The sequence below is a fragment of the Mustela lutreola genome, chromosome 13 (genome assembly GCF_030435805.1).
Source record: "Mustela lutreola isolate mMusLut2 chromosome 13, mMusLut2.pri, whole genome shotgun sequence".
Classification (NCBI taxonomy): domain Eukaryota; kingdom Metazoa; phylum Chordata; class Mammalia; order Carnivora; family Mustelidae; genus Mustela; species Mustela lutreola.
Window position 1 is genome coordinate 64,526,508 of NC_081302.1, and position 25,546 is coordinate 64,552,053.

At 38.3% G+C, this 25,546-nt stretch overlaps 1 protein-coding gene and 1 pseudogene across 1 annotated transcript; both read left to right on the forward strand.

Annotated features, from left to right (window-relative positions):
• The first annotated feature begins 993 nt into the window (after positions 1-993).
• Positions 994-21,276, forward strand: LOC131813623 (vacuolar protein-sorting-associated protein 36-like). The gene is made up of 9 exons (XM_059143992.1): positions 994-999; positions 10,077-10,151; positions 10,260-10,337; positions 10,960-11,094; positions 15,610-15,675; positions 17,205-17,269; positions 17,770-17,854; positions 19,155-19,231; positions 19,317-21,276. Exons 1-9 carry the CDS (start codon positions 994-996, stop codon positions 19,408-19,410), a joined length of 681 nt encoding a protein of 226 aa, XP_058999975.1. The 3' UTR covers positions 19,411-21,276.
• On the forward strand, positions 13,085-15,496 carry LOC131814143 (protein FAM81A-like; annotated as a pseudogene).
• Positions 21,277-25,546: the final 4,270 nt, after the last annotated feature.

Genomic DNA, 25,546 nt, shown 5'->3' on the forward strand with positions numbered 1-25,546 from the left:
TGCTCTCTCTATGTGGACAGCTCCAGAAATGACCTGACTCAGACACACTTCAGTTATGGCCATCCCACCAGGATGCAGCCCCCGCATGGAGTGCCCCAGTACCCACAGATCACACAAGCCACAATTCTAGCCAGCCCTTCAAAGTTACTAGGAACACACAGTGTACACAAGGGACGACCATACACAAGACCATTCCTTCAAGTTTCAGATAAGTAGCTGTTCTAATCATAGTAACAAATGCAGAAAATCAAGTAAAATTGGAGGCAGAGGAATATGCTTCAAATAGTAGAACAAAACAAAACCTCAGAAAAAGACTAAATGAAACAGAGATAATCAATATGCCTGATAAAAAGTTTACAGTTATGGTCATAAAGGTGTTCACTGGTCTAGAGAAAAAAGTGAAAGACCTCAGGGATAACTTCCACAAAGAGAAAACAAAAAGGAACAAATCAGAGTTGAAGAATGTAATAACAGAAATGAAAAACTACTAGATGGCATCAATAGTAAGTTAGCAAATGCAGAACACATAAGTGATCTAGAAGTGAGCTGAATAGCAAAAAGAAAAAAAGAATTTTTAAAAAATGAGCTTAGGTTAAGGGATCTCTCAGACAACATAAGTAAGCATTTGCATATTTGGGGCCTCAGAAGGAGAAGAGAAAGGAGTAGAAAATATATTTGAAGAAATAATAGCTGAAAACATCCCTAACTTGGGGAAGGAAGTAACAGCCAGGTTCAGGAACCACAGAATTCCAAGCAAGATGAACCCGAGGAGGGCCACACCATAACACAGAATAATTAGAATGTCAAATGTTAATGATAAAGATAATTTTAAAGGCAGTCAGAGTGAAGCAAAAAGTTACATAAAAGGGAAACCCCATAAGGCTATCAAAAAAGAGAAGGAAAGTCAAGAATAACACTAGATAAATTTATAATCTTAAGTAAAGAGAAGAAGTAACAGAGAAGAACCACAAAAACAACCAGAAAACAATCAAAATGACAGTAAGTACACACTGAAAATAATTACTTAAATATAAGTGCTCTATACACCTCAATGAAAAGGCATAGGGTGGACCAATGGATAAAAAACAAAACACATCTACATGTTGCCTACAAGACACTCATTTCAGATATAGGGACACACTCAGGCTGAAAGTGAATGGATCGAAAAGATATTTCATACAGGAGGAAGTGGAAAAAAAAAACCCAAGGTAACAATATTTATATCACAAAAATCAGACCTTTAAGACTTACAAGAGAATAAGTAGGGCACTGCATAATGATAAAGAATCAATTGAACAAGATGATCCAACAATCATAAATATCTATGTACCCAACAATGGCGCACCTAAATACTTAAAGCACATATTAATACCTGTAAAGGAAGAAAGAGTAATACAGTAATAGTAGGGAAATTTAACACAGCACTTTTTAAATAGATATATCATACAGGCAGAATATCAATAAGGAAAGTGTGTCTTTGAACAATACAGTAGGTCAGATGGACCTAACAGATAAATACAGTACATGCCACATAAAAACAAAAGAATACAAATTCTTTTATATGCACACAGAATGTTTTCCAGGATAGATCATATGGTAGGCCAAAAAACAAGTCTCAATACATTTAAAAAGATTGAATCATATCGTGTATATTTTCTAATCACAATGGGGTGAAATAGAAACCAATTACAGAAAAATAATTGGAAAACCAAACAGGTGGAGATTAAACAACATGCTACCAAGCAATAAATGAGTCAACAAAGAAAATGAAGAGCAAATTAAAAAATATATGGAGACAAATGAAAATGAAAATATTATAGTCTAAATCTTTGAGACCCAGAGAAAAGAGACCTAAAAGGGATATTTATAGAGATACCAGCCAACCCAAAGATATAAGAAAAACCTCAGTCTGAAAACCTAAAAAAATTAGAAAAAGAAAAGTAAAGTCCAAAATTAGTAGATGGAAAGATTTAATAAAAATTGAGCATAAATGAATGAAGTAGAGTCTTTAAGAATAGGAAAGACCAACGAAACAAAGAACTGATTCTTTCAAAACATTAAAAAAGTCAATAAATCTTTAGCCAGACTGATCAAGAGAAGAAAACAAAAGGAACTGGATAAAACCAGAGACAAAAGAGTTAACAAAGAACACCATAGAGGTACAAAATATTATAATAGAGTACTACAAAAAAATTATATGTCAAAAAATCAAATAACCTAGAAAAAAAATAGATGAACTCCTAGAAACATACAGTCATCCTAAACTGAATCAGGAAGACATACAAATTCAAAAACCAAATTATTGCTGACAGAATTGAATTCCTAATCAAAAAACTCCCAACAAATTCCAGGATCAGACAGATCATGGGTGAATTTACCAAATATTTAAAAAAGAGTTAATACCTATTGTCTTCAATCTATTCCAAAACAATAGCAATGAAAGTATAGCTTTGAAGTACAGCCTAATGAGGCCAGCATTACCCTGATACCAAAACAGACAAATACACTACAAAAAAACCCAAAACTACAGAACATTATCACTGAAGAACACAGAAGCAAAAATTCTCAACAAAATATTAGCAAACCATATTTAACAAGACATTAAAAGGAACATTCACCATGATCAAGTGGGATTTATTCCAGGTTTGCAAGAATGGCTCAATATTTGCAAATCAATCACCCCAAGCCAACAAAATGAAGTATAAAAACCATGCAATCATCTCAACAGATGCAGAAAAGCACGTGACAAAATTCAACATCCGTTTATGATAAAACTCTCCAAAAAATGGGTTTAGAAACAACATACCTCAACACAGTGAAAGTCATATATAACAAACTCACAGCTAATGTCATACTCAATGGTGAAAAATTGAGAGCTTTCCCTCTAAGATCAGAAACAAGACAAGGATGTCCACTCTTACCACTTTTATTCAGCATACTCCTGGAAGCTCTAACAACAGCAATCAAACAAGAGAAAAAAAAAAGCATCCAGTTTGTATTTCCCACCAGCAGTGCACAGGGTTCTTTTTTGCTACATCCTCACCAACATCTGTTGTTTCTTGTGTTGTTGATTTTAGCCATTCTGACAGGTGTGAGGTGTTATTGTGGTTTTGATTTGCATTTCCCTTGGTCGTGGGTGATGTTGAGCATCTTCTCGTGTGTCTGTTGAATGTATGGATTTATGAAGTGTACTGGATATCTATATATCACAGCAGCCAATAAGAAAACAAAACTTTAAAATACCATTTAAAATAATATCAAAGACTCTTGGGGAGGATGGTAGAGTAGGAGGACTTTCAGCTCATCGCCTCACACAGATAAAACTAAATAAATGCATCAGTGTAAATAACCCAAAAAATGCCATGGAGACTGGCAGAACAAACTCCACAGCTAAATGTAGAGAAGGGGCCACTGAAAGAGGGTAGTAAGGACAGAGACATGGTCTGGAGCTAAAGAGACCCATACAAGTGTCTGCAGGAGGGAGGGGTGCTGCAGGCATGGTGAGGGGCGAAAAACAAACCTCCACATCAGGGACCCCATGTAGGGAAGATGAATCCCCATTACATTTGGCTTTGAAAACCAGAAGGGCCTAATTTTGTGAGTTCTTACAACCAGTGGGACTTAAAACATGGAATTTCAAAAATCAGCAGGAGTAAGAAAAGTGGGAAGCACAAAAGGAGTTAAAGTAAGTATAACTATAAAAAACAGTGAGCATACTGAGAAAGTAAAAGTAAAGTATGACACCACATACCTAAATTGTGGAGAGAAGAGGAGTAAAGAATGAATTCAAACTTAAGTGACCATTGACTCAATATGGTCTATTATATGCAGAAGATGTTACATATAAACCTAACAGTAACCACAAATCAAAAACTGGTAATAGACATGCAAAGAAGAAAGAGAAAGGAATCCAAATGTATCTCATTAAAGATAGCCAGCTGATTGTGAGAGAAGAGAGCAAGAAAAGAAAGAGAGATCTACCAAAACAACCATGAAACAAGTAACAATGACAAATACATATCCATCGATAATTGCTTTGAATGTAAATGGACTAAATGCTCCAATCAAAAGACATAAAGAGATGGAATGGAAAAAAATAACCAAGACCCAGCTATATGCTGCCTCCAAGAGATTCATTGCAAACCTAAAGACACATGCACATTGAAAGTGAAGAGATGGAGAATGCATGCAAATGCACGTGAAAAGAAAGCTAGGGTAGCAATACTTACGTCAAACAAAATAGAGTTTAAAACAGACTGTAACAAGAGACAACGAAGAACACTATATAATCATAAATGGATCAATCCACCAGGAAGATATAACAATTGTAAATATTTATGTACCTAAATACATAAAGCAGCTAATAACAAACATAAAAGAAGTAACTGAGAGTCATACAATAGTAGTAGAGGACTTTAACACCTCACTTACATCAATGGACTGGTCATCCAAACAGAAAATCATCAAGGAAACAATGGCTTTGAATAATACATGGGACCGTATTGAATCAACAGATACATTCGGAACATTCCATCCTGAAGCAGCAGAATATACATTCTTTTCAAGTACACATGGAATGTTGTCCAGAACAGAGAACAAATTAGACCACAAAACACGTCTCAACAAATTCACAAAGATCCAAGTCATAGCAGGCATCTTTTCTGACTACAACTATGAAACTAAGAATCAACAACAAGAAGAAATCTGTAAAGATCACCAATACATGGAGATTAAATAACATGCTACTAAACAATGAACAGGTCAATCAAGAAATCAAAGAGGAAATCAAAAGATACACAGAGTCAAATGAAAATCAAACACAACGGTTCAAAATCTTTGGGGTGCACCAAAAGCTATTCTAAGAGGGAAGTTTAGAGTGATACAGGCCCACCTCAAGTAGAAGTCTCAGATACACAATCTAACCTTATATCTTAAGGAGCTAGAAAAAGAAGATCAAACAGATAAAGGAAATAAAGATCATACTCAATGGTGAAAGACTGGGAAAATTTAACTATGAATGAAGAGATGAAACTTCTGAGGAAAAATAATCAAATGGATGAACCTCATCTGTTTCAAGCTGAGAAAGATTTATTTCCTGAAGGCAGTGAAAATACAGGCCTTGGAAGCAGTAGTTGTAACCTGCCAGGAGACAAAAGAATGAGTAGGGTCCAATACCAGTAGAATGAGACAGTCTCAGAATCATCTACAGAAAAAAATGACGAAGTTTTAGATGGATTATTACGTACAGTTCTACTTTTACACTGTATGAAATTTTAATGAAACAAAGTGGACAAAATTAGCTCCATAAGATAAGCAGATTGTAAAATAAAGTACTTTATGGGATAAGTTCTGTTCATGGAGAACTGTAAATTATGAGCTGTTCTGGGTCTTGCTTAGTACTGGTTTTGCTAGTACTGGTTTTTTGTTTTGGAGGGGGCAGCGGCCTCTGGTTAAATTTCGATTTGTATGTAGTTTTTTTTTTTTTAATTTAGAATTAAAGTTTTTATTTTATTTTTATAAAAGATTTTATTTATCTGAGAGAGGGAGAGAGAGCAAGAGCGTGCACATGCATGAGTGGTGGAAGGGGCAGAGGGAGAAGGAAAGAACCCTCAAGCCAGCTCCTCCATGAGCCCAGAGTTTGACCCAGGGTTCAGTCCCAGGACCCTGAGAACATGACACTTAACCAACTGAGTCACCCAGATGCCCCTAAAATTCGAATTTTTAAATGGAAGTAGCAATTACAATCTTTAAACCTTTGGAGAGTGTCACCTTTAGTTTATAGATATACACGAAAGCTTTTTGTCTTGTCTTTTTCTGACAGGTTTAGCAGTTTTCATATTTTGGTCAACGTTTCAACATTTTACCATATGAATTATATGGTTTTGTGTTAGTTCCATACTACTTATAAATATATATTACCTATGTTTATCTCTTATAGGAAAATATAAAATTTATCCCCTTAGAATAATATGTGTTTATATGTAATATAGTATATCCCCTATAATATATAATATACATAATATAGCATGCTATATAATATGTTTTATGTAAAATATATAACATTTTATATGATTATATAAAAACTATTATATATAATATACAACTCAATGATATATATAAATTATCTAGTTTATAGTTTATAAATTTATAGAATTTATAATATAATTAAATAATGTATAAACTAAAAATATGTACTTATATAAACTATATACTGTGTATATTTAAATTGATTATAGGTACGTGTTAATATATACACGTTATATTTTTATATATATAACTATTTCTAAATATACATCTATTTTTCTAGGTTTTGTTTTTGTTTCTATAGAAGATGAATTTCTATTATGTATGTCCATAAATGAAATGTATATTTACATATTATAACATATACTAAATGTATTGTATATAACTCCATATTTTATATACATAATTATATATCCTATATTGTGTAGTTTAACATATATTACATATAAATACACATATATTATCCTAAGGGGAAAATGTTATTTTTGTGTTTCTAAGAGATGAGTATATACATAAATATATATGCAATATGTATTTATAAATAGAATAAAATATACTGCATATATTTTAATGTAATTGTAAATATGATGTAATTGTAAATTACATTAAATTACATACTATGTAATATATGATATATATTTAAACATTTATTATTCTAAGAGGGAAATATATTAGCCTAATATAGTAATATCAATTTATTATATAATATTTATAACTATTATTTCATATATAACATAAATTATTGTACACTGTATATAATATATATTTATATAATTGTATACATATTATTCCAAGGGGAAAATGTTTTATTTTTCTGTTTGTCTAAGAGATGAATAAAATGGATACTTTTTTTCAATTGATAATCATTGAGCTCATCTCTCTCAAGGCAGTTTCTTTCTGACTACATATATTCCTTGACTTGGGATGGGGTTAGTTCCCAACCAACCCATTTTTGATTGAAGATATTAAAAGTAAAGAATACATTTAATACATGAAACCTACCCAACATCATAACTTAGCCTAGCCTACCTTTTCTTTTTTATGTTATGTTAGTCACCATACAGTACATCATTATTTTTTGATGTAGTGTTCTGCGATTCATTGTTTGTGTATAATGCAGTGCTCCATGCAATACATGCCCTCCTTAATATCCATCACCAGGCTAAGCCATTCCCCCACCCGCCCTCCCCTCTGAAACCCTCAGTTTGTTTCCTGGAGTCTATAGACTCTCATGGTTCATCTCCCCCTCTGATTTCCCCCACTTCATTTTCCCCTTCCTTCTCCTAATGTCCTCCATACTATTCCTTATGTTCCACATATAAGTAAAACTATATGATAATTGTCTTTCTCTGCTTGACTTATTTCACTTAGCGTAATCCCCTCCACTTCCAACCATGTTGATGCAAATGATGGGTATTCACTCTTTCTGATGGCTGAGTAATTTTACATTGTATATATGAGCCACATATTCTTTATCCATTCATCTGTTGAAGGGCATCTCAGCTCCTTATGGGTTGGCTATTGTGGACATTGCTGCTATGAACACTGGGGTGCATGTACCCCTTCTTTTCACTACATCAGTATCTTTGGGGTAAATGCCCAGTAGTACAATTGCTGGGTCATAGGGTAGCTCTATTTTTAATAGAGGAACCTCCATACTGTTTTCCAATGTGACAGTACCAACTTACATTCCGATCAACAGTGTTAGAGGGTTCCCCTTTCTCTGCATCCTCTCCAACATTTGTTGTTTCCTGCCTTGTCAATTTTTGCCATTCTAACTGGTGTAAGGAGGTATCTCAATGTGGTTTTAATTTGAATTTCCCTGATGGCTAATGATAATTGAGCTTTTTTTCATGCGTCTGTAAGCCATTCGTATGTCTTCTTTGCAGAAGCATCTGTTCATGTCTTCTGCTCATTTTTTTACTTAATTGGTTTTTTGGGTGTTGAGTTTGAGAAGTTCTTCATAGATCTTGAATACCAGTCCTTTATCTGTAATGTCATTTACAAATATCTTCTGAAGTCAAACTCTCTCTCTTCATAGATGACATGATACTTTATGTAGAAAACCCAAAATTCTCTACCCCAAAATTACTAGAATTCATACAGAAATTCAGTAATGTGGCAGGATACAAAATCAATGTGCAGAAATCCGTTGTTTTCTTCTACACTAACAATGAAAATATAGAAAGGGAAATTAGAGAATCGATTCCATTTACTATAGCACCAACAACCATATAATACCTGCGAATAAACCTAACCAAAGAGGTAAAGGATCTCTACTCAAGGAACTACAGAACACTCATGAAAGAAATTGAAGAAGACACAAAAATATGGAAAAATATTCCATGCTCATGGATTGGAAGAATAAACATTGTTAAAATATCTATGCTGCCCAGAGCAATCTATTCCTTCAACGCCATCCCAATCAAAATACTAAAGGTATTTTTCAAAGTATTGGGACAAACAATCCTAAAATTTGTATGGAACCAGAAAAGATCTCGAATCACCAAGGAAATGTTGAAAAAGAAAAACGAAGCTAGGGGCATCACATAGCCTGATTTCAAGCTTTATTACAAAGCTGTGATCACCAACACAGCATGGGACTGGCACAAAAACAGACACATAGAACAACGGAACAGAGTAGAGAGCCCAGATATGAACCCTCAACTCTATGGTCAACTAATCTTAAACAAAGCAGGAAAAAATATCCAGTGGAAAAAAAGACAGTCTCTTCAATAAATGGTGCTGGGAAACTTGGACAGCTATGTACATAAGAATGAAACTTAACCATTGTCTTATACCATACACAAAGATAAACTCTAAATGGATGAAAGACTTCAACACGGGCAGGGATCCATCAAAATCCTAGAGAAGAATACAGGCAGTTAACCCTCTTCGACATCATCCATAGCAACTACTTTCAAGACACATCTCCAAAGTCAAGGGAAATAAAAGCAAAAATGAACTTTTGGGACTTCATCAAGATAAAAGTCTCCTGCACAGCAAAGGAAACCGTCAACAAAACAAAGCAGCCTAGTCTACCTTAATTGTGCTCAAAAACACATTATCCTATAGTTGGACAAAATCATCTGATAGGAAGTCTATTTTGTAGTAAAGTGTTGAATGTCTCATGTAATATATTGAATACTGCACTGAGTAGAAAAAAACAAACATGGCTATACAGACACACAATTGTTGTCAGGGTATCAACTGTACACACTCATGATCACACAGCTGCTGGGAACTGCAACTGATGAAAATGATTGTACATCAGATCACTAGCCTGGGAAAAGATCAAAATTCACACTTCAAAGTGTGAGGTCTACTGAATGCTTATCACCTTAACACTGGTGTAAAGTCAAGCATTTTTTATTTTTATTTTTTATTTAAATTCAAGTTAGTTAACATAGAGGGTAGTATTGTTTTCAGGAGTAGAATTCAGTGATTCACCAGTTTTATCTATCTATCTATCTATTCATTTATATATTAAATATTTTATTTATTTATTTGACAGATGGAGATCACAGTTAGGCAGAGAAACAGGCAGAGAAGGAAGAGGAAGCAGGCTCCCTGCTGAGCAGAGAGCCTGATGCAGGGCTCGATCCCAGGACCCTGGGATCATGACCTGAGCTGAAGGCAGAGGCTTTAACCCACTGAGCCACCCAGGCGCCCCCCAATTACTTATATTTAACACCCAGTGCTTATCCCCACAAGTGCCTTCTTTAATGCCCACCACCCATTTAACCCATCCCTACTCCACATCCCCTCCAGCAACCCTGAGTTTGTTCTTTGAACTACATGGTTTATTTCCCAATTTTTTAAAAAGATTTTATTTATTTATTTGACAGAGCGAGATCACAAGTAGGCAGAGAGAGAGAGAGAGAGAGCAGGAAACAGGCTAAATCGAACTCTTAGAATAAGATGGGTTTATTACTTATGTAAATATTTATATAAATTTAAAAAATTGTATAAATTGATATTTGTAGGACATTTTCAAAAATGTTTGTCTAAGGGAAGAAAATAGAGTATTCTGTTGCTTTAAAACATTTTAGTTCTTTAGAGAGATTCCAACAAAAACTCATTTCTCATTTCAGGCCTTTGAAGACCTCAGCAAGCTAATGGTCAAGGTATGTGTAATTTACACCTGTTGGATTCCTACCAGTTATGATAGGAGTTTTGTAAGCAGACACTTTGGGGACATGATTTTTTTCAGTCTTTTACTGTTCTCTTGACAGGCTAAGGAAATGGTGGAGTTATCAAAATCAATTGCTAATAAGATCAAAGACAAGCAAGGTGACGTCACTGAAGATGAGGTAACTAGGTTGCCTTTTTAAGGCATTAGAAACCAGATTGGACAAATAATGCAGTGATGTTTTGGTGGGTCAGCAGTTTCTTTCTTAATGTAGTGATTTCTGTTAGGGCTTGTGGATATATGAAAGTATTAAAGAAAAAGTCAGTCAGTAGGATTAAAAGATACTTCAGTACCTTCTCTTGGAGTGTGGAAAAGCGAGATAGTGAAATGTGTAAGGAGTGGTTGTTTTATACATAACCATATGTTTGATATTTGTTTCATTAAATTTGTCTCCAGACTGATCCCAGCCACGTTCCTTTCTAAGTTTTTGGCTCTGTCATTTGGTTGGCATTAAATACAGCACAGTTGTTTGTTAACCCTCTTCTCACTCCAGACCTGTGAGGTCAGTGAAGTATGAAATATCAAGACAGGAGAAGGAAGAAGACTAATTAATTAGCTTTATGCAGGGAACTCCTAGAAATCCAGTTTCTTCGAGTTTATACTATAGGACCAAGGTGGAAGAAATGGGTGGATACAGAAATAACTAGTAGAATGGAGTTTACAGTGGAAAGATTTCAAATGTTGGGGTGGAGAGATGAATGTCACGTACTTGTCTTTTTGTGCATTTTCTTCTCTACTTACAGACCATCAGGCTTAAGTCCTATTTGCTGAGCATGGGAATAGCTAACCCAGTTACCAGGGAAACCTATGGCTCGGGCACACAGTACCACATGCAGCTGGCCAAGCAGCTGGCTGGGATGCTGCAGGCACCGCTAGAGGTAAAAACAGAATGCAGGCAGGCTCTCGGTTGTGTTAAGTAACTGCCAAGTCATCGGAAAGCTAAACACCAGCTTTACGTTCCTTTCCCAGTGCTGCTACTATTCCACCCACATGTTATTTTTCCTTTTAGGAATATTAAATCAGTTTGGTGTACTTATTCGTGGATTTGTTGTCAAAATCTAGGTTGTTTTCAATTTCCATCTCAGGTATCTGTAACTTCTTCAGTCTCTTTGATAGAAAGGTTTTCTTATCTCTGATTTTCAAAAGGAAATATATGATCTCGAGATGTTTAAAGACATTTAGATGTTTGGATGTTAATACAAGTGTGCTGTTAATCATTTCATAATACAGATATATCTTCTGACATCACTCAGGCAATCAAAACTCCATTCATTAAAACGCCTTTTTTAAAAAAGATTATTTATTTATTTATTTGACAGAGAGAGAGATCACAAGTAGGCAGAGAAGCAGGCAGAGAGAGAGAGAGAGGAGGAGGAAGCAGGCTCCCTGCTGAGCAGAGAGCCCGATGCGGGACTCGATCCCAGGACCCTGAGATCATGACCTGAGCCGAAGGCAGCGGCTTAACCCACTGAGCCACCCAGGCGCCCTAAAACACTTATTTAATAAGTATTTCCATCGTGGGGACGCCTGGGTGGCTCAGTGGGTTAAGCCTCTGCCTTCGGCTCAGGTCATGATCCCAGGGTCCTGGGATCGAGCTCCACATCGGGCTCTCTGCTCGGCAGGAAGCCTGCTTCCTCCCTCTCTCTCTGCCTGCTTCTCTGCCTACTTGTGATCTCTGTCTGTTAATAAAATAAGGTCTTTAAAAAAAAAAAAGAAGTATTTCCATCGTGACAAAATAGAATAGTATAATGAATCCCTGTGTGCCTGTCATCCAGGCTCGTGTGTAGGCAGCCTTCACTCAACATTACTTTAAAGCAATCCCAGACATCGCATCACTTTGTAAACTTTTCAGTATGTAATTACAATGATAAACATGCTTTAGATGTAATTATAATCCCATTTCACACAGGAAAAGTGAAAAATAATTTTTTAGTATTTTCAAATATCTAGTTAGTATTCACATTTTCTCTTACGGTTAGTTTGTTCAAATCAGGATACCTTGCAATCGGTTGATTTTTCTCTCAATGCCTTTTTTTTTTAATTCCATGTTTCTCCTTCTCTTATCTCTCTTTTCTATCCCACATAATGCATTTATTAAAGAAGCTAGTGGTTTATTTTATAGAGTGTCTCAGATTTTATTGATTTTATTTTGACATACTTCCCTGCCCCTTGTATTCCTTATAGACTGGAATTTACAGCTAGAAGTTCTTTTTTCTTTTTTTCTGTTGAATATTTCATAGAGGGTGCTGTGCATTTTCATCAAGGGGTACATAGTGCCTGTTTGTCTTTTTTTGTGTGTGTGTGATGTAGCAGCAGCCCCTAATAGCTAGATAGTCAATAGCTAGTCAATAGCTAGATCTGTTAACTTCATTTGGGGTTAAAGTGGTGATATTCCTGTTTAATTCCATAGTTTACTCATTTATTAGTTGTAATAACTTAAAACATTTCAATACACTTTTTGAAACGTGGTGTAGAGGCCCTCTTCTCATTGAAGTAAATGTTAAAACAGTAATGATGTTAAAATCCACATACTGAATTGGAATGCTTCATGTATCTGACTAGGTTTTCCTGTGTGTATATTTAGTTTTTAAAGACTTCTTAGGAAGTTCTATGATTCCTGATTTTACTCTGATTATGATTTCTGTTAAGAAATGCCAACTGGGGTGCGCGGGGAAAGCCTCCAGCTCGGGCTGCCACGGCAACCGCGTCCAGGCAACGCGCCCGGAAGCGGCTCCGGCGGCGCGCGGCGGCTCGCGCCCCCCGGGAGCCGCGAACCCGGCCGGGCCGCGCGCCGGGCCAGGCGGCAGGCGCGCGCTGATTGGACGGCGCTCCCCGCGGCGCGGGCCCGCAGCCGGGCGCCCCGCCCAGCCCGCGCCAGCGGCCGCCGCACCCAGCCGCGCCGGCGAGGACGTGGGCAGCCGCGGCGCGCCCGCCCCCCGCGCCGAAGTAAATTATTAAAAAGAAAGTGGCCCAACGGAACACTGCATTTCCTTCTCTCGTCACTGAGGAAAGGTATAATATATGGAAAATATGCATCTACGGCGAGTTAGAACCATGCCCCGACACAGCCAGTCCCTGACCATGGCACCCTACTCCTCTGTAAGCCTCGTGGAACAACTGGAAGATAGGATCCTCTGTCACGAGAAGACAACCGCGGCCCTTGTGGAGCACGCCTTCCGGATTAAGGACGACATTGTTAGCAGTTTGCCGAAAATGCAGAACAAAGGGGGCGGCGACCGCTTGGCCAGGCTCTTCTTGGAGGAGCACATCAGAAACATAACTGCCATTGTGAAGCAGCTCAATCGGGATATCGAGGTACTGCAGGAGCAGATCCGGGCCCGGGACAACATCAGCTATGGAACGAATTCCGCCTTAAAGACCTTGGAGATGCGTCAGCTCTCGGGTTTGGGGGACCTGCGGGGAAGAGTGGCAAGATGTGACGCCAGCACAGCCAGACTCTCTGCAGAGCACAAAACAACTTACGAGGGGCTCCAGCACTTGAACAAAGAACAGCAAGCTGCCAAACTTATCTTGGAAACAAAAATCAAAGATGCAGAGGGACAGATTTCTCAGCTTTTGAACAGAGTGGCCTTGTCGATATCAGAGCAAAGCACCAAACTGAAGATGTCCCACAGAGATAGTAACCACCAGCTTCAACTTCTGGATACAAAATTTAAAGGTACGATTGAGGAACTCTAATGAGATTTTATCTGCACGGAATTGGTTACAACAGGAACAAGAACGGATAGAGAAAGAACTTTTATAGAAAATTGATCAGCTTTCCTTGGTCGTTAAGGAAAACAGTGGAGCCAGCGAAAGGGACATGGAGAAGAAGCTCAGCCAGATGTCAGCCAGATGTCAGCCAGACTTGACAAAATAGAAGAAAGTCAGAAGGAGAATATGGAAGTGCAGAGAACAAAACAGGAAGAAGAGAAAGTGCATGGGCGCATCAGCAAGCTGGAGTTACAGATGAATGAGGACATGAAGGAAATGAAAGCAGAAGTTGATGCTGGGTTGGCGGCCATCTATGAAAGCATAGGATCCCTCAGGCAAGTTCTTGAAGCCAAGATGAAGTTGGACAAGGACCAGCTACAGAAGCAAATCCAGCAGATGCAGAAGCCAGAGGCCCCCATGTGAGGGGAGCTGGGACAAGGACCTCAGAAGTGTTTTGCTGGTGGGGCAAGAGCCAGGTGCCGCCGTGGCCAGGCGGTCACTGCCTTCAGAAGTGTTCTATTCATGGCGTGCATGTGCCAAGCAATGTGTTTTCATGGGTCTAAATGTTTACCTTAAGTCTGGAAAACACTTCCTTTAAAAGTATTAAGTACAATTTTTGCCACTCTATTTCATTTCTTTAAATTCAATGGAATAGCCTCCCGGCCCCTAAATTTGGAAAGGCTTTTGTCCCTCTTCATTTTATGAATGTAAAGACTTAACGACTTTCCTTCAATGCTTGACGCTCTAGCCAAGACTTTACTATTTTGAAAAATGTCATGGTGATTTTTTTTTAATTAATAAACTAATGAATTGTCACAGGAATGTGTTAGCTCCTCACCCTAAATTAAGAGAATGTCCTGGTAGATTGGAATTCAACCCTTTAGTCCATATTTGGATTTTATTAATGTTATCTGTGCATTTCTTACATGGTTTCCTTCTTGTAAATCTTCTGTCTTTTGTAGGGAGAAGGGATTTAATTTTTGGAGAACCACCCCCCCACACCACCATTTATGTAATGAAGATAGCATAAAGATTGATAACTGCCATATACATTGCAAATTAAAATGGAAACTTAAGACAATTATCTAGCTAATACAAGGCACAATATCCACATCAACCACCTACTTATACCAGGTTTTAATATTGGAAACTTTTTTCAATTGCCTACAGCCTATATAGTGATAGCCATATATTTAGTAATGGAATGGTGGTTAATAGTCTGTTTATTGCACAATTAATTGTAAATCATAATAGGATGTGAGAATTTTTCAGGCTTTATGATCTCCTCTAAATGTTTCCAAAATTGGCACAAAGTGCTAACTAAGGTTTATATATACTTCTTGTAACTGTATCCTGTGCCTTGGTTTTACCACGTCAATGCACTGTATCCTCTAAAAGTTTTACGGACAAAATAGAAGGCATGATAATACATCAGAATTATGATGTAAAAATGGGATCCTATGTAATTTTTAAATGTTCTAAAAATTTTATCACTGTTAAGACATTAGTTGTTCAGTATTATTAATGAAATAGAAATTCATACTTTTGTATGGACAGAGAATCAAATTGATATTTATAACACTGTCAAGAAACTTTCATTTTGAGCAAAAAAAAAAAAAAAGAAATGCCAACTGGTTCTAATTATAACCTAATACTTGCTAAATTCCATATTTTAACAGGAACGAGGGGGAATAATGTCACTCACGGAGGTGTACTGTTTAGTAAACCGAGCTCGAGGAATGGAAGTAAGAATAGAACATTTAGATGTTCTTTAACTAAATATAGACTTTCTTAATATAACACAAATTCCCCAAAGTGAATACAATTTGAGGAAGGGTTGAGAACACCAGAACTATCCCAGTAGCGGTGTGGTGTGGTACAAGAGTGCTCTACTGCCTTGGGATCTGAGAGGAAGACTCTGTCCCTTGTTTTGCCAGTGTTGTGCTGAGTGACCTGGAGTAGCTCGCTGACCCTCACTGAGACTCGGTTTCCCTACCTTTGAAATGGGAATTTGGGTTGACTGATACCTTCTGGCTTTACTATTCCGTGCCCATACTGTGAATAATAAGCCTGTGTATGATGTCTTTTCTCTGGGGTTGTCGACTGTTTTTAGATTCACTGGGTTGGAGACAGGTGGTGTGTGGAGAAGCTGGGGGAAAGCTGCCCTCCTCCACAGGCTCTGAATCAGCAGTGGCTGTTCTTTAACCCTCCTTGTCTCTTCACACCCATGTGTCCTTGGCCCCCATGTTCTGTCCGTGCACTCTTCGTGCCCTTTAGTCAAACACAGTTTTGTGGTGTCAGTAGTCGCCTCTGTGCGAATAGCTCATAGACCTGTCCCTCCAGCGCTTACTGCAGCGCCGTATATTTGAGCCTCTGCTGTGTCTTCATCTGACTGGTCACCGTGAGTGCTATCAGTGAGTACTGACTATGAACCAGGAGCTCTGCACGCACTGCCCCATTTCTTCTCGTGGTACCCCAGAGAGGTAGCCTCTCTCACTCTGCCCATCAAGGGCATGATATGAAGATGAGGAAGTTGAGGCTCACAAAGATTCACTTATTTGACCAAGGCTGTGCCTTGGAAACAGTGGTTTGACAGGCATGTGGCCCCAGGCCGGGCTGCCTCTGGAGCCGTTCTGGGTGACTCAAAGCTGTACTTGTCAGCCACCATGCTGGGCTGATTCTTTAAGGTTGTGTGGTCTGGAAGGCTGGCCACTAGCTAGCTACATGTGACAACTGTGACCTTGCAATACAATTAATCCAAATGGAGCTATGCTAGAAGTGTCAATTATATACCACATGTAGGAGGCTTTGTACCAAATAAGAAGTTAAATATCTCATTAATAACTTTTATATTGATTATATACTGATGTTTTACAATTCTTGGGTTAAATGAAACACATGTGTTAAAATTAATTTCACCTGTTCCTTTTTATTTTATTAATGACTACTAATATTTTATTAATTTTAAAATTACACACATGGCTTGTGCTGTTTTCTGTAAGATAGCACTGCTTTGCTTCTTTATTAATTCTTTTTGCCTTATAGTGATGAAGCCACCTAAAATCCCTGATAACTGATAATTTTTATGTTTTTATTTAAAAAAAAATTTTTTTTAACTAGACTCCATGGGCCAGCATGGAGCCTGACTCATGACCCTGAGATTAAGTCACTGATAATTGTTAAGTTTCCTCTTGTGTTTTAGTGATCATTATAATTATATAACATCACTCTATTAATTTGCAGTGTAAACTGGATTTTTTTTTTTTCCTATTAGTTGCTCTTACCAGAAGATTTAGTGAATGCTTGCAAGATGCTGGAAGCGCTAAAATTACCTCTCAGGTAAAAGAACCTCTGCGGGAAGCTTGCCAACTAGAGCCACTGTTCCATACAGAGTAGACAGGAAGGGCCTGCTGGGCCTGCCGGGCCTGCCGTCTGTGTGGTGAGCCAACATATTGCCCCTCTTGGAATGAAATGAACAGAATTCACTTATCCTGGCTTGCCACCTTATCAGGGCTAGTGGTCCAAGTCTTGTTGACTTGGGGGCAGTGACAGAGGAATGTGGGCTCTTCCTAGGAGGTCAGAATTACCAGCCCCTCTGCTAGACATCTTGTGTTAGTTTCTGGAGATTTAAAAGTACAGATGTTCAGCTGTGCATTATATTTTCCTCTCCCCAGGTTCATTAAAGAGAGCCAGACATATTTTCTTCAGCATGTGGATTATAGTTCATACTTTCATTAAGTGCTTATTCGTGAGCTTTTTAGTTATGCTGTAGCTACACCTCCTTAGTGGGTGAAGATCCTAGATATTCACAGCTTTGTTCTCCCATCTGTGGTTTTTAGGCTCCGAGTTTTTGACAGTGGCGTCATGGTAATTGAGCTTCAGAGCCATAAAGAAGAGGAAATGGTGGCCTCAGCCTTGGAGACAGTATGTGAATCCCGTTTCCTCCTCATCAGTCAGCCCACCAAGACCTGAATGCCTAGCAACTTGAGAAACAGGATTTCCTTTTGAATTTAACTTTACTAAAAAGTAATGTTTGTAGACCCAATTAAAAACACCTACTTTTTTTTTTTACTAGTCAAGTACGGTAGTGAGAAGGGGGAAAGAGTAGAACAAGGAGTTCGATCTGTAACTGTAACTGTTCGATCTATAACTGCTATCTCAACTGAATAATCAGTTGAGATAACTCACCACCTTCGGACTAGCCAAAAACACCTATTATTAACAGTGAATAAATATTAATCAAAATTACATTGTTCAAGTTTTTGAAACTTAACCAAGGAGAACTGGAATTCGTGAGGTGCTGTCTTTTTGTTTGAAGCTCAGTCTCACGGACAGGTTTTTAACTTTCTTGATCAGAATGTGACCCCTGACAGAATTTTTTCTTTGAGTAACACCTACGTAAGTGGTATTATAAAACATCACAGGTTGTTTTACAGAATAATTGCTTCAAAAAATATGAAAAGCAGGGGTGCCTGGGTGGCTCAGTAGGTTAAGCGATTGCCTTCGGCTCAGGTCATGATCCTGGAGTCCTGGGATCGAGTCCCGCGTCGGACTCCTAGCTCCACAGGGAGTCTGCTTCTCCCTCTGACCTCTCCTTGCTCATGCTCTCTCTCACTGTCTGTATCTTAAATAAATAAATAAAATATTAAGAAAATACATGAAAAGCAGCTGTAGTTTAGATGGATTTTACTGGCCAAACTACTCCTATTACTTATTAGGAGACTTGAAATATTACTGCCTTCATAGCCTCTGTGGTGAGCCTGTTTAATTTGAATAATTCGTATTTATTACACTTACTTTAAACTAGGTGAGGATGAGGAAGTTGAGGCTTAAGACTTGATATTTCTACCATATATTTTAAAGCTTAACCTTTATATAAGTTTCCTTTACTGGAGCATGAAATATGCACTCATTTAGAATTTGTTACATGTTCCTTTTTAGAATCTCAAAGAGTTCTTCTTCAGTTCAGTATAGAGCCTTCGTTACATTGTAGAGGGCTTCACCGTATTTTGGTATTTTCAGCTCTACTGTGTTTCTCTCGGTCCTTCGGCATTTGTAGAATTAAACACTAGTGAAGAGGATTTAGTTCTATAGTGAATATTCTTTGGATTTGAGTAAGAAATTTGGTAAATTACTTCCTGAGTATCCTGGTAGACAGTCTCCCTAGGTGAGTACTTAGTTGGACTAAATTAACACATTTTTGTCTCTGCTGTGTTTCTGGTAGGTTTCAGAAAAGGGATCCCAGACATCAGAAGAGTTTGCTAAGCTGGTGGGAATGTCTGTCCTCCTGGCCAAGGAAAGGTAAGTGCAATCCTTGCTCTTCCTTACCACTGTATTTGTGTTTCTGAATGGACAAATGATTGTGGTGTCCCCCCTTGATTCCTAGGTTGCTTCTTGCAGAGAAGATGGGCCACCTTTGCCGAGATGATTCAGTGGAAGGCTTGCGTTTTTACCCAAATTTATTTATGACACAGAGCTAAGGGTTTTTTGTATTTCAAATCCTTCTTGTTCACATACTTATATCGTGTAGACTTTGTAGGACATTGAGCTCAGAGTAAACCCTGATAAACTGAGAATTTCTGGAACTTAATACTATACTATACTATACTATACTATAAAACCCTTTTAATTTCTCCCTAAATATTATGGTCCAGGAAGTTTACTTGGGATAAATATAGGAAAATACAGAAAACTGAAGGCTGCTATGAATTTGAAATCATGCTACCCTGAGAGTTTAACCTCAAATCTAGTGGATTTTAACTTGACCCTCCAATCTGACCTTTTTTTTTTTTTTTTTAAAAGGGGGTTTAGTTAATGGGGGAAGAAAGAAGTTGCATGTTTGGACAGGTTAGATCATTTTTCTGGTGTGACTAAAATTCACTGAGTTATAAAGGAAGTTTGTCTCTGCATCTAATGTGCCCATTTGGGGAGGTGGCGTTCATGACGCAAGTCGTAGCTAGAGTGTAGCTTAAGAACTGACAGCACAGGGACAGAGCATCAGACTGTGGGACACAGTATGGGGCTCCTTCCCTAAGGCTTTTTCTTTAGAAACACTCTTAAACATGTCTTCAACATACACCTTAAAAAAGGAGAAAATTGTATTCAATTTATGTATATATAATCTAACTTGTTCTTTTTTTCACGTGATGATTTCATGGCTGGCATTTAAAGAATGTAACTATCTCATTTTGTTGAAAAAAAATGCTGTGGGGCGCCTGGGTGGCTCAGTGGGTTAAGCCGCTGCCTTCGGCTCAGGTCATGATCTCAGGGTCCTGGGATCGAGTCCCGCCTCGGGCTCTCTGCTCAGCAGGGAGTCTGCTTCCTCCTCTCTCTCTGTGCCTGCCTCTCTGCCTACTTGTAATCTCTCTCTGTCAAATAAATAAATAAAATCTTTGAAAAAAAAAATGCTGTGGATTTTGAAACTGAATTAACGAGCTGTATAGACACACCCAGGGATATGATTACAAATTTGGAAAGTAGAGGGCCAAGGAATTCCCTAGGATTGTGTGGGTGGAGGGGCCAGGAGAACCTTTAAGTAACTTAACAGGAACCTTGGTGCTCTTTGACCTTGAAAGCCAAGGACAGGAACCAAGAAGGCGAACAAGTAATCGGTTTCCTTTTCCTTCATTTAATGAGTTTCAACAAGACACTTTAAAAAATCTTTCATCTTCCAGCAATACTTTTTTTTTCTTTACCCCATACATTAGAAGTTGTGTAGAGAAACTATCTCACTGAGAAATATTACTGCAATAACAAAAACTGGCTCATATTGAATGTCGATTGCTTGAGTTCTAAAGTGGACTGCCTGACTTCCTACGTCATTGCTCTCCAGCGTATGGTGTGTTGGCATTACCTCAAACTCAGGGACCCCACAGGGACAGAAGGAGCCTCCCCTTCTCAAACTGTGTTGAAAATGGAAAGTAGGGATGGTTTTCGGCCAAGCCTCCAGAAGGGATAGTGTCTGTACTGAGCTAACGGTTGTGACTAGCAGGAGGGGATACCCCAGCTCACAAGCTGCGATCCCATAGAGGTCACTGGGTGAGGTAGAGGCCACTGCCAGAGGCCACGACAGATGCCCTTTGGGGAAGGAAGTTGCAGGGATCCTCGGCTGCAGACCCAGGGAATCCCTACCACTGCAGCCAGATCCGGTCCCCTGATCCCTGCCTGCAAAAGTGGCTGTCGCTGCTTCTCGTCCTCCAGCGTCACGGGAACGTCTTGGCCAAGGCCTCCTGCCTGTCTTCATTTTCCAGACCTGTTGTTAATTCTGCAATATGATGACAGATCCCCTCATTTCCTCATTGCTCAGCCTCAGGTTTGTTTGGAGGGGTATTCAGTGTCCGGCTGCCCGTGTCATGCAGGCCGTTGGGTAGACTCGTGTGTATATCACTGCTGTTTCTGGGTTGTACTCATACTGCTCTGGCACATGCATACACGCACATTCATATATGCACACACACACACACACACACACACACACTTACACGTATGATATCTCATCTGGCTAAGGCTTTTAAAAAATTACAAAGGTAAATAATAATCTATCTCAGTAGTTGGAGTGAGTTGCAACTAAGATTGTTTGAGCTATTGGATCTAGTTCTTAATGATTTGGATTCATTACAGCAGACTCCCATGGTTCAGTGTATTTATTTATATTAGTGTGACAACACATTAAAAAAATGGAGCAATCTAAATTGTATAAAGACGAAGAGAAGTGACATGAATATATTTTGTAAATGTCATATTAATTTAAAAAGTATGATTTTACTGTTTTATTTTTAAAGTGGGCATTCTTCACTATTTCCAGACCTCTGTATGTATACTTTTTATCCCCCCCACCTTTTTTTTTTTTTTTTTTTTTTTTTGCCAAATAAAGTGTTGCAGAGGTTATGTTTAAATACAACCAATCAGGCCCTAAATGCAAAAAAAATTAATCTTGGTGCTTATCACTAGTATAATTATTTTTGCTTTATTATCTTTGCTCTTAGGAGCATAAATTTGTTTGTAGCTTTACAGTAATGGAATTTTTCTAGTCACTGTCAAAAATATTTTTACATTTTACAAAAAGATTGTTTTCAGGGTTAAATGATTAGAATTAATGTATATAGAGTAAAATTACTGGAAAACTTTTAAGTGATTTTTTTCTTAATGTGTTCTTTGTAAAATACTCTTTGAAAAATATATGAAAGTGACAAACCTTTAATGAGAATAAGCCAGTATGTTAAGATTTTTTTCTTTATTTATGACCTCAAGATCTTACTGTTTTAGATTTTTAAAAAGAAAACAATGGGAAATGGCTCATGAACTGTTTTGGGGTTTTTTGTTTTGTTTTGTTTTGTTTTAATTCTTGATGTGATGTCCATTGTTGACTGACCTTGTGTATTCACATGAATGTACTGTCTCTTGTTCCCTTTAACCAGACTAGCCTGAGCAGACATGGATTTGTCATGTCCTCATTTTCATGCTCTGCCCAGTAATCTCAGTGTTTTCCTTTTGGTATGGTAGAGTCACGACTCACAAGCTGTTTAGATTTTTAGACTGTGCGTCAGAAGTAAATCAAGCATGCTGAAAATGATCCCTGAAAATTTCTTAAATTGCCAATGAAGTTCTCTGTATAGTCTTAAAATTAGAATCCCTGTGATACATAGATATGAATATATTATGAACATAGTAAATATATTATATACAATATGCAATAAAAACTACATAGCATCAGTAGACTTTTATAACACCAGTAACTGAACTATTTAAATGTGTGTCCTTTTGTTTTTATTTTTGTTTTTTGGCCACTAGGTATGCTTGAATTTATATAAATTTATGGTAACCCCACCCCTCATGATACATCTCTTGTGAACTCCACAAGGGGAGAGAGTTTTATCTGGTTTGTTCATGGATATATCCTCAGAGCCCTAGAATAGGGCCTGGCACACAGTAAGCATTCAATAAATATTAACTGAATGAGTGAACTCTGATGTATATACCTCTTTATAACCTGGCTCCATTTATCCTACCTTACTTCCCATTCAATTAAATGAAAAGAAAAAATTTTTTTAAGTACATATTGGCTACGTGAGGAACTGTTTGGCCACTGGTGTGGGGGGTGGGGGTTAAATAGGATACAACCCCTGCCTTTAGGAGGGTGGCCTAGTTGGGTAAATGGACACGTGAGCAGTGTTCTCTGAAGATGGCAGGATGTGCTTGTCACAGAAGCAGCACGGGCACTGTGCTGGGGAAGGCAGGAGGAGGCTCCTGCAGTTCCGATGGAGAGATCTGGAAAGGCCATGTGGGAGAGGAAGGGCCTCATAAACTAGGCTCAGGAGGACCAACAGATTGTCAGTAGGTGGAAGGCGCTGGGTAGGGGAACAACATGAGGCGTGCCCCTTCCTATCCCTGGGGCCTATTTCCTTACACTGCGCAGACTTGGCCTTTTCTTTACTTTTCCCCATTGACTTTCACCTTCAGCCCAATAAACAGAATCAGACTTTGCGCATTTCCATCTGCTTTAGAAAAATCTGTTTCCAGTATGTAACTCTACTATTTCTAAACTCTGTAATAGTTATGTTATCTGTCTCATTTATGGAACTATATTTTGTCTTAATGCCATAAGAAAAGAGAGGAATTGGGCTTCTTTAAAGTACAAGGATTGTCACATAACCGAATCTTTTAGATTTCTTCTGGCCTAGGTCAGTGATTGTACATGGTAGATTCCTAGTTGACTATTAATACTTGAGTGATTTTTGGATTATAATGTGTCGTGAACTGACTCCCAAACCTAAATCTGTCCTTTACCATCCACCCAAAGAGACTTTTCATCCAGACCTGTCAGGGCTCAGCCTGTCTGAGATACTCTGTGTTATTCAAATTCCATGACATGGGGCATATCCACGATGTGGGAAGCACTCCAGAAAAGTCAGGTTGAAACACATGTAAGATCTTGTTATTACAGTGTGAAAAGTGGGTCATCTGTGTTGTTCCTAGAGTCCTGATAATCATGAGTGAGTTGAAGCTTTTCTCTCAGAGCAATATCTAAGGAAGTAAAGGATCTCTCCATGGATATAAAGGATACCAGCAATATAGTAAATATGTTTACAGTTTGCGCAAGATTACTAGACCAGTCGCTGACCCAGAAAGAATTAAAGCTACCTTGACAGAAGCTTGTTTAGTTAATCCCAAGACCATGGAAGCTTTTCCCCCCTTCATGTCTACACCGCCTTCTTTTGGAAAAGATTATGCCTTAAGTGTGCAATAAAGACAGAAACACAGTTTGGCAAGAATTCTAATTAAGGGAAAAAATGACCAAGTATTGAAATTACAGCTGTTATTTAAAAAATGTCCCAGCACATTGATCCAACCCCTTCTACCTACCTAGGTCCTCCCAAGTCCCAAAGGTAGATTTCCAGGGAGAGCATGTCTGAAAGATTAATGCAGAGCAAGTTGTTTTCTATGTTTCATTTAATCATCATAAAACTTCCATACGACTGTTCTATGCCTTTTATAGTGGAGGAAAGAAGCGATTAAGTATTTGCCAAGGTTACTGAAGTAGGGCAAGAATTAATCTTAGCTTCCTCTAACTCCAAAGCCCCATTCTTTTTTTTTTTTTCTTCACTTTTTAATTAATATGTGATGTATTGTTTCAGGGGTACAGTCCTATGAATCATCAGTCTTAACACAATTCACAACACTCACCATGGCACATACCCTCCCTAATGTCCATCACCCAGCCACCCTATCCTTTCCCTCCACCGCCCAGCAACCCTGTTTGTTTCCTGAGATTAAGAGTTTCTTTTTTTTTTAAGATTTTATTTATTATTTATTTGGCAGAGAGAAATCACAAGTAGGCAGAGAGGCAGGCAGAGAGAGAGGAGGAAGCAGGCTCCCTGCTGAGCAGAGAGCCCAACGCGGGACTCGATCGATCCCTGGACCCTGAGATCATGACCTGAGCTGAAGGCAGCAGCTTAACCCACTGAGCCACCCAGGCGCCCGAGATTAAGAGTTTCTTATGGCTTGTTTCCCTCCCTGGTGCCCTTTCCTCCCTACTCCCCCCCACCCACCCCCCACACTGCCTCTCAGATTCCTCATATCAGAGAGATCATATAATTGTTTCTCTGATTGACCTATTTCACCAAAGCCCCATTCTTTACATTGAGCTCTTGCTTTCAAAAATGCCAAGGACTGTAGCATATATTTGAAAAGATATCTCAACTTGGACTGATGAATGGACGTTGGAGTAGATACTTCCTGTCAGTAAAGCCTTGGATGGATTTAATTAGTACTGCTAGCATTAATTATTGGACAGAATAAGTGCTTAGCAAATTCATTATCTCAGCCAACCTCTGATAACTGATAGTTGAGTAATTGCATTACCTTTTAAAAGATTAAGTGATAGATTCAAAAACCTGCAAATGCTTTACTTTTAAGTTTTAAAAATTGAGGTAATATTTACAGTGAAGTGTACATATCTTAAGTTGGAGGCATTTTAACAAATGTATACTAAATCCATGTAACTCAACACCCCAGCCAATAGAACATATCTGCTGCCATCCCCCTGGGGCCTCTTTCCAGTCACCTGCTCTCTGGAGGCCACTCCTGCTCTGATTTCTGTTACTGCACACTAGTGGT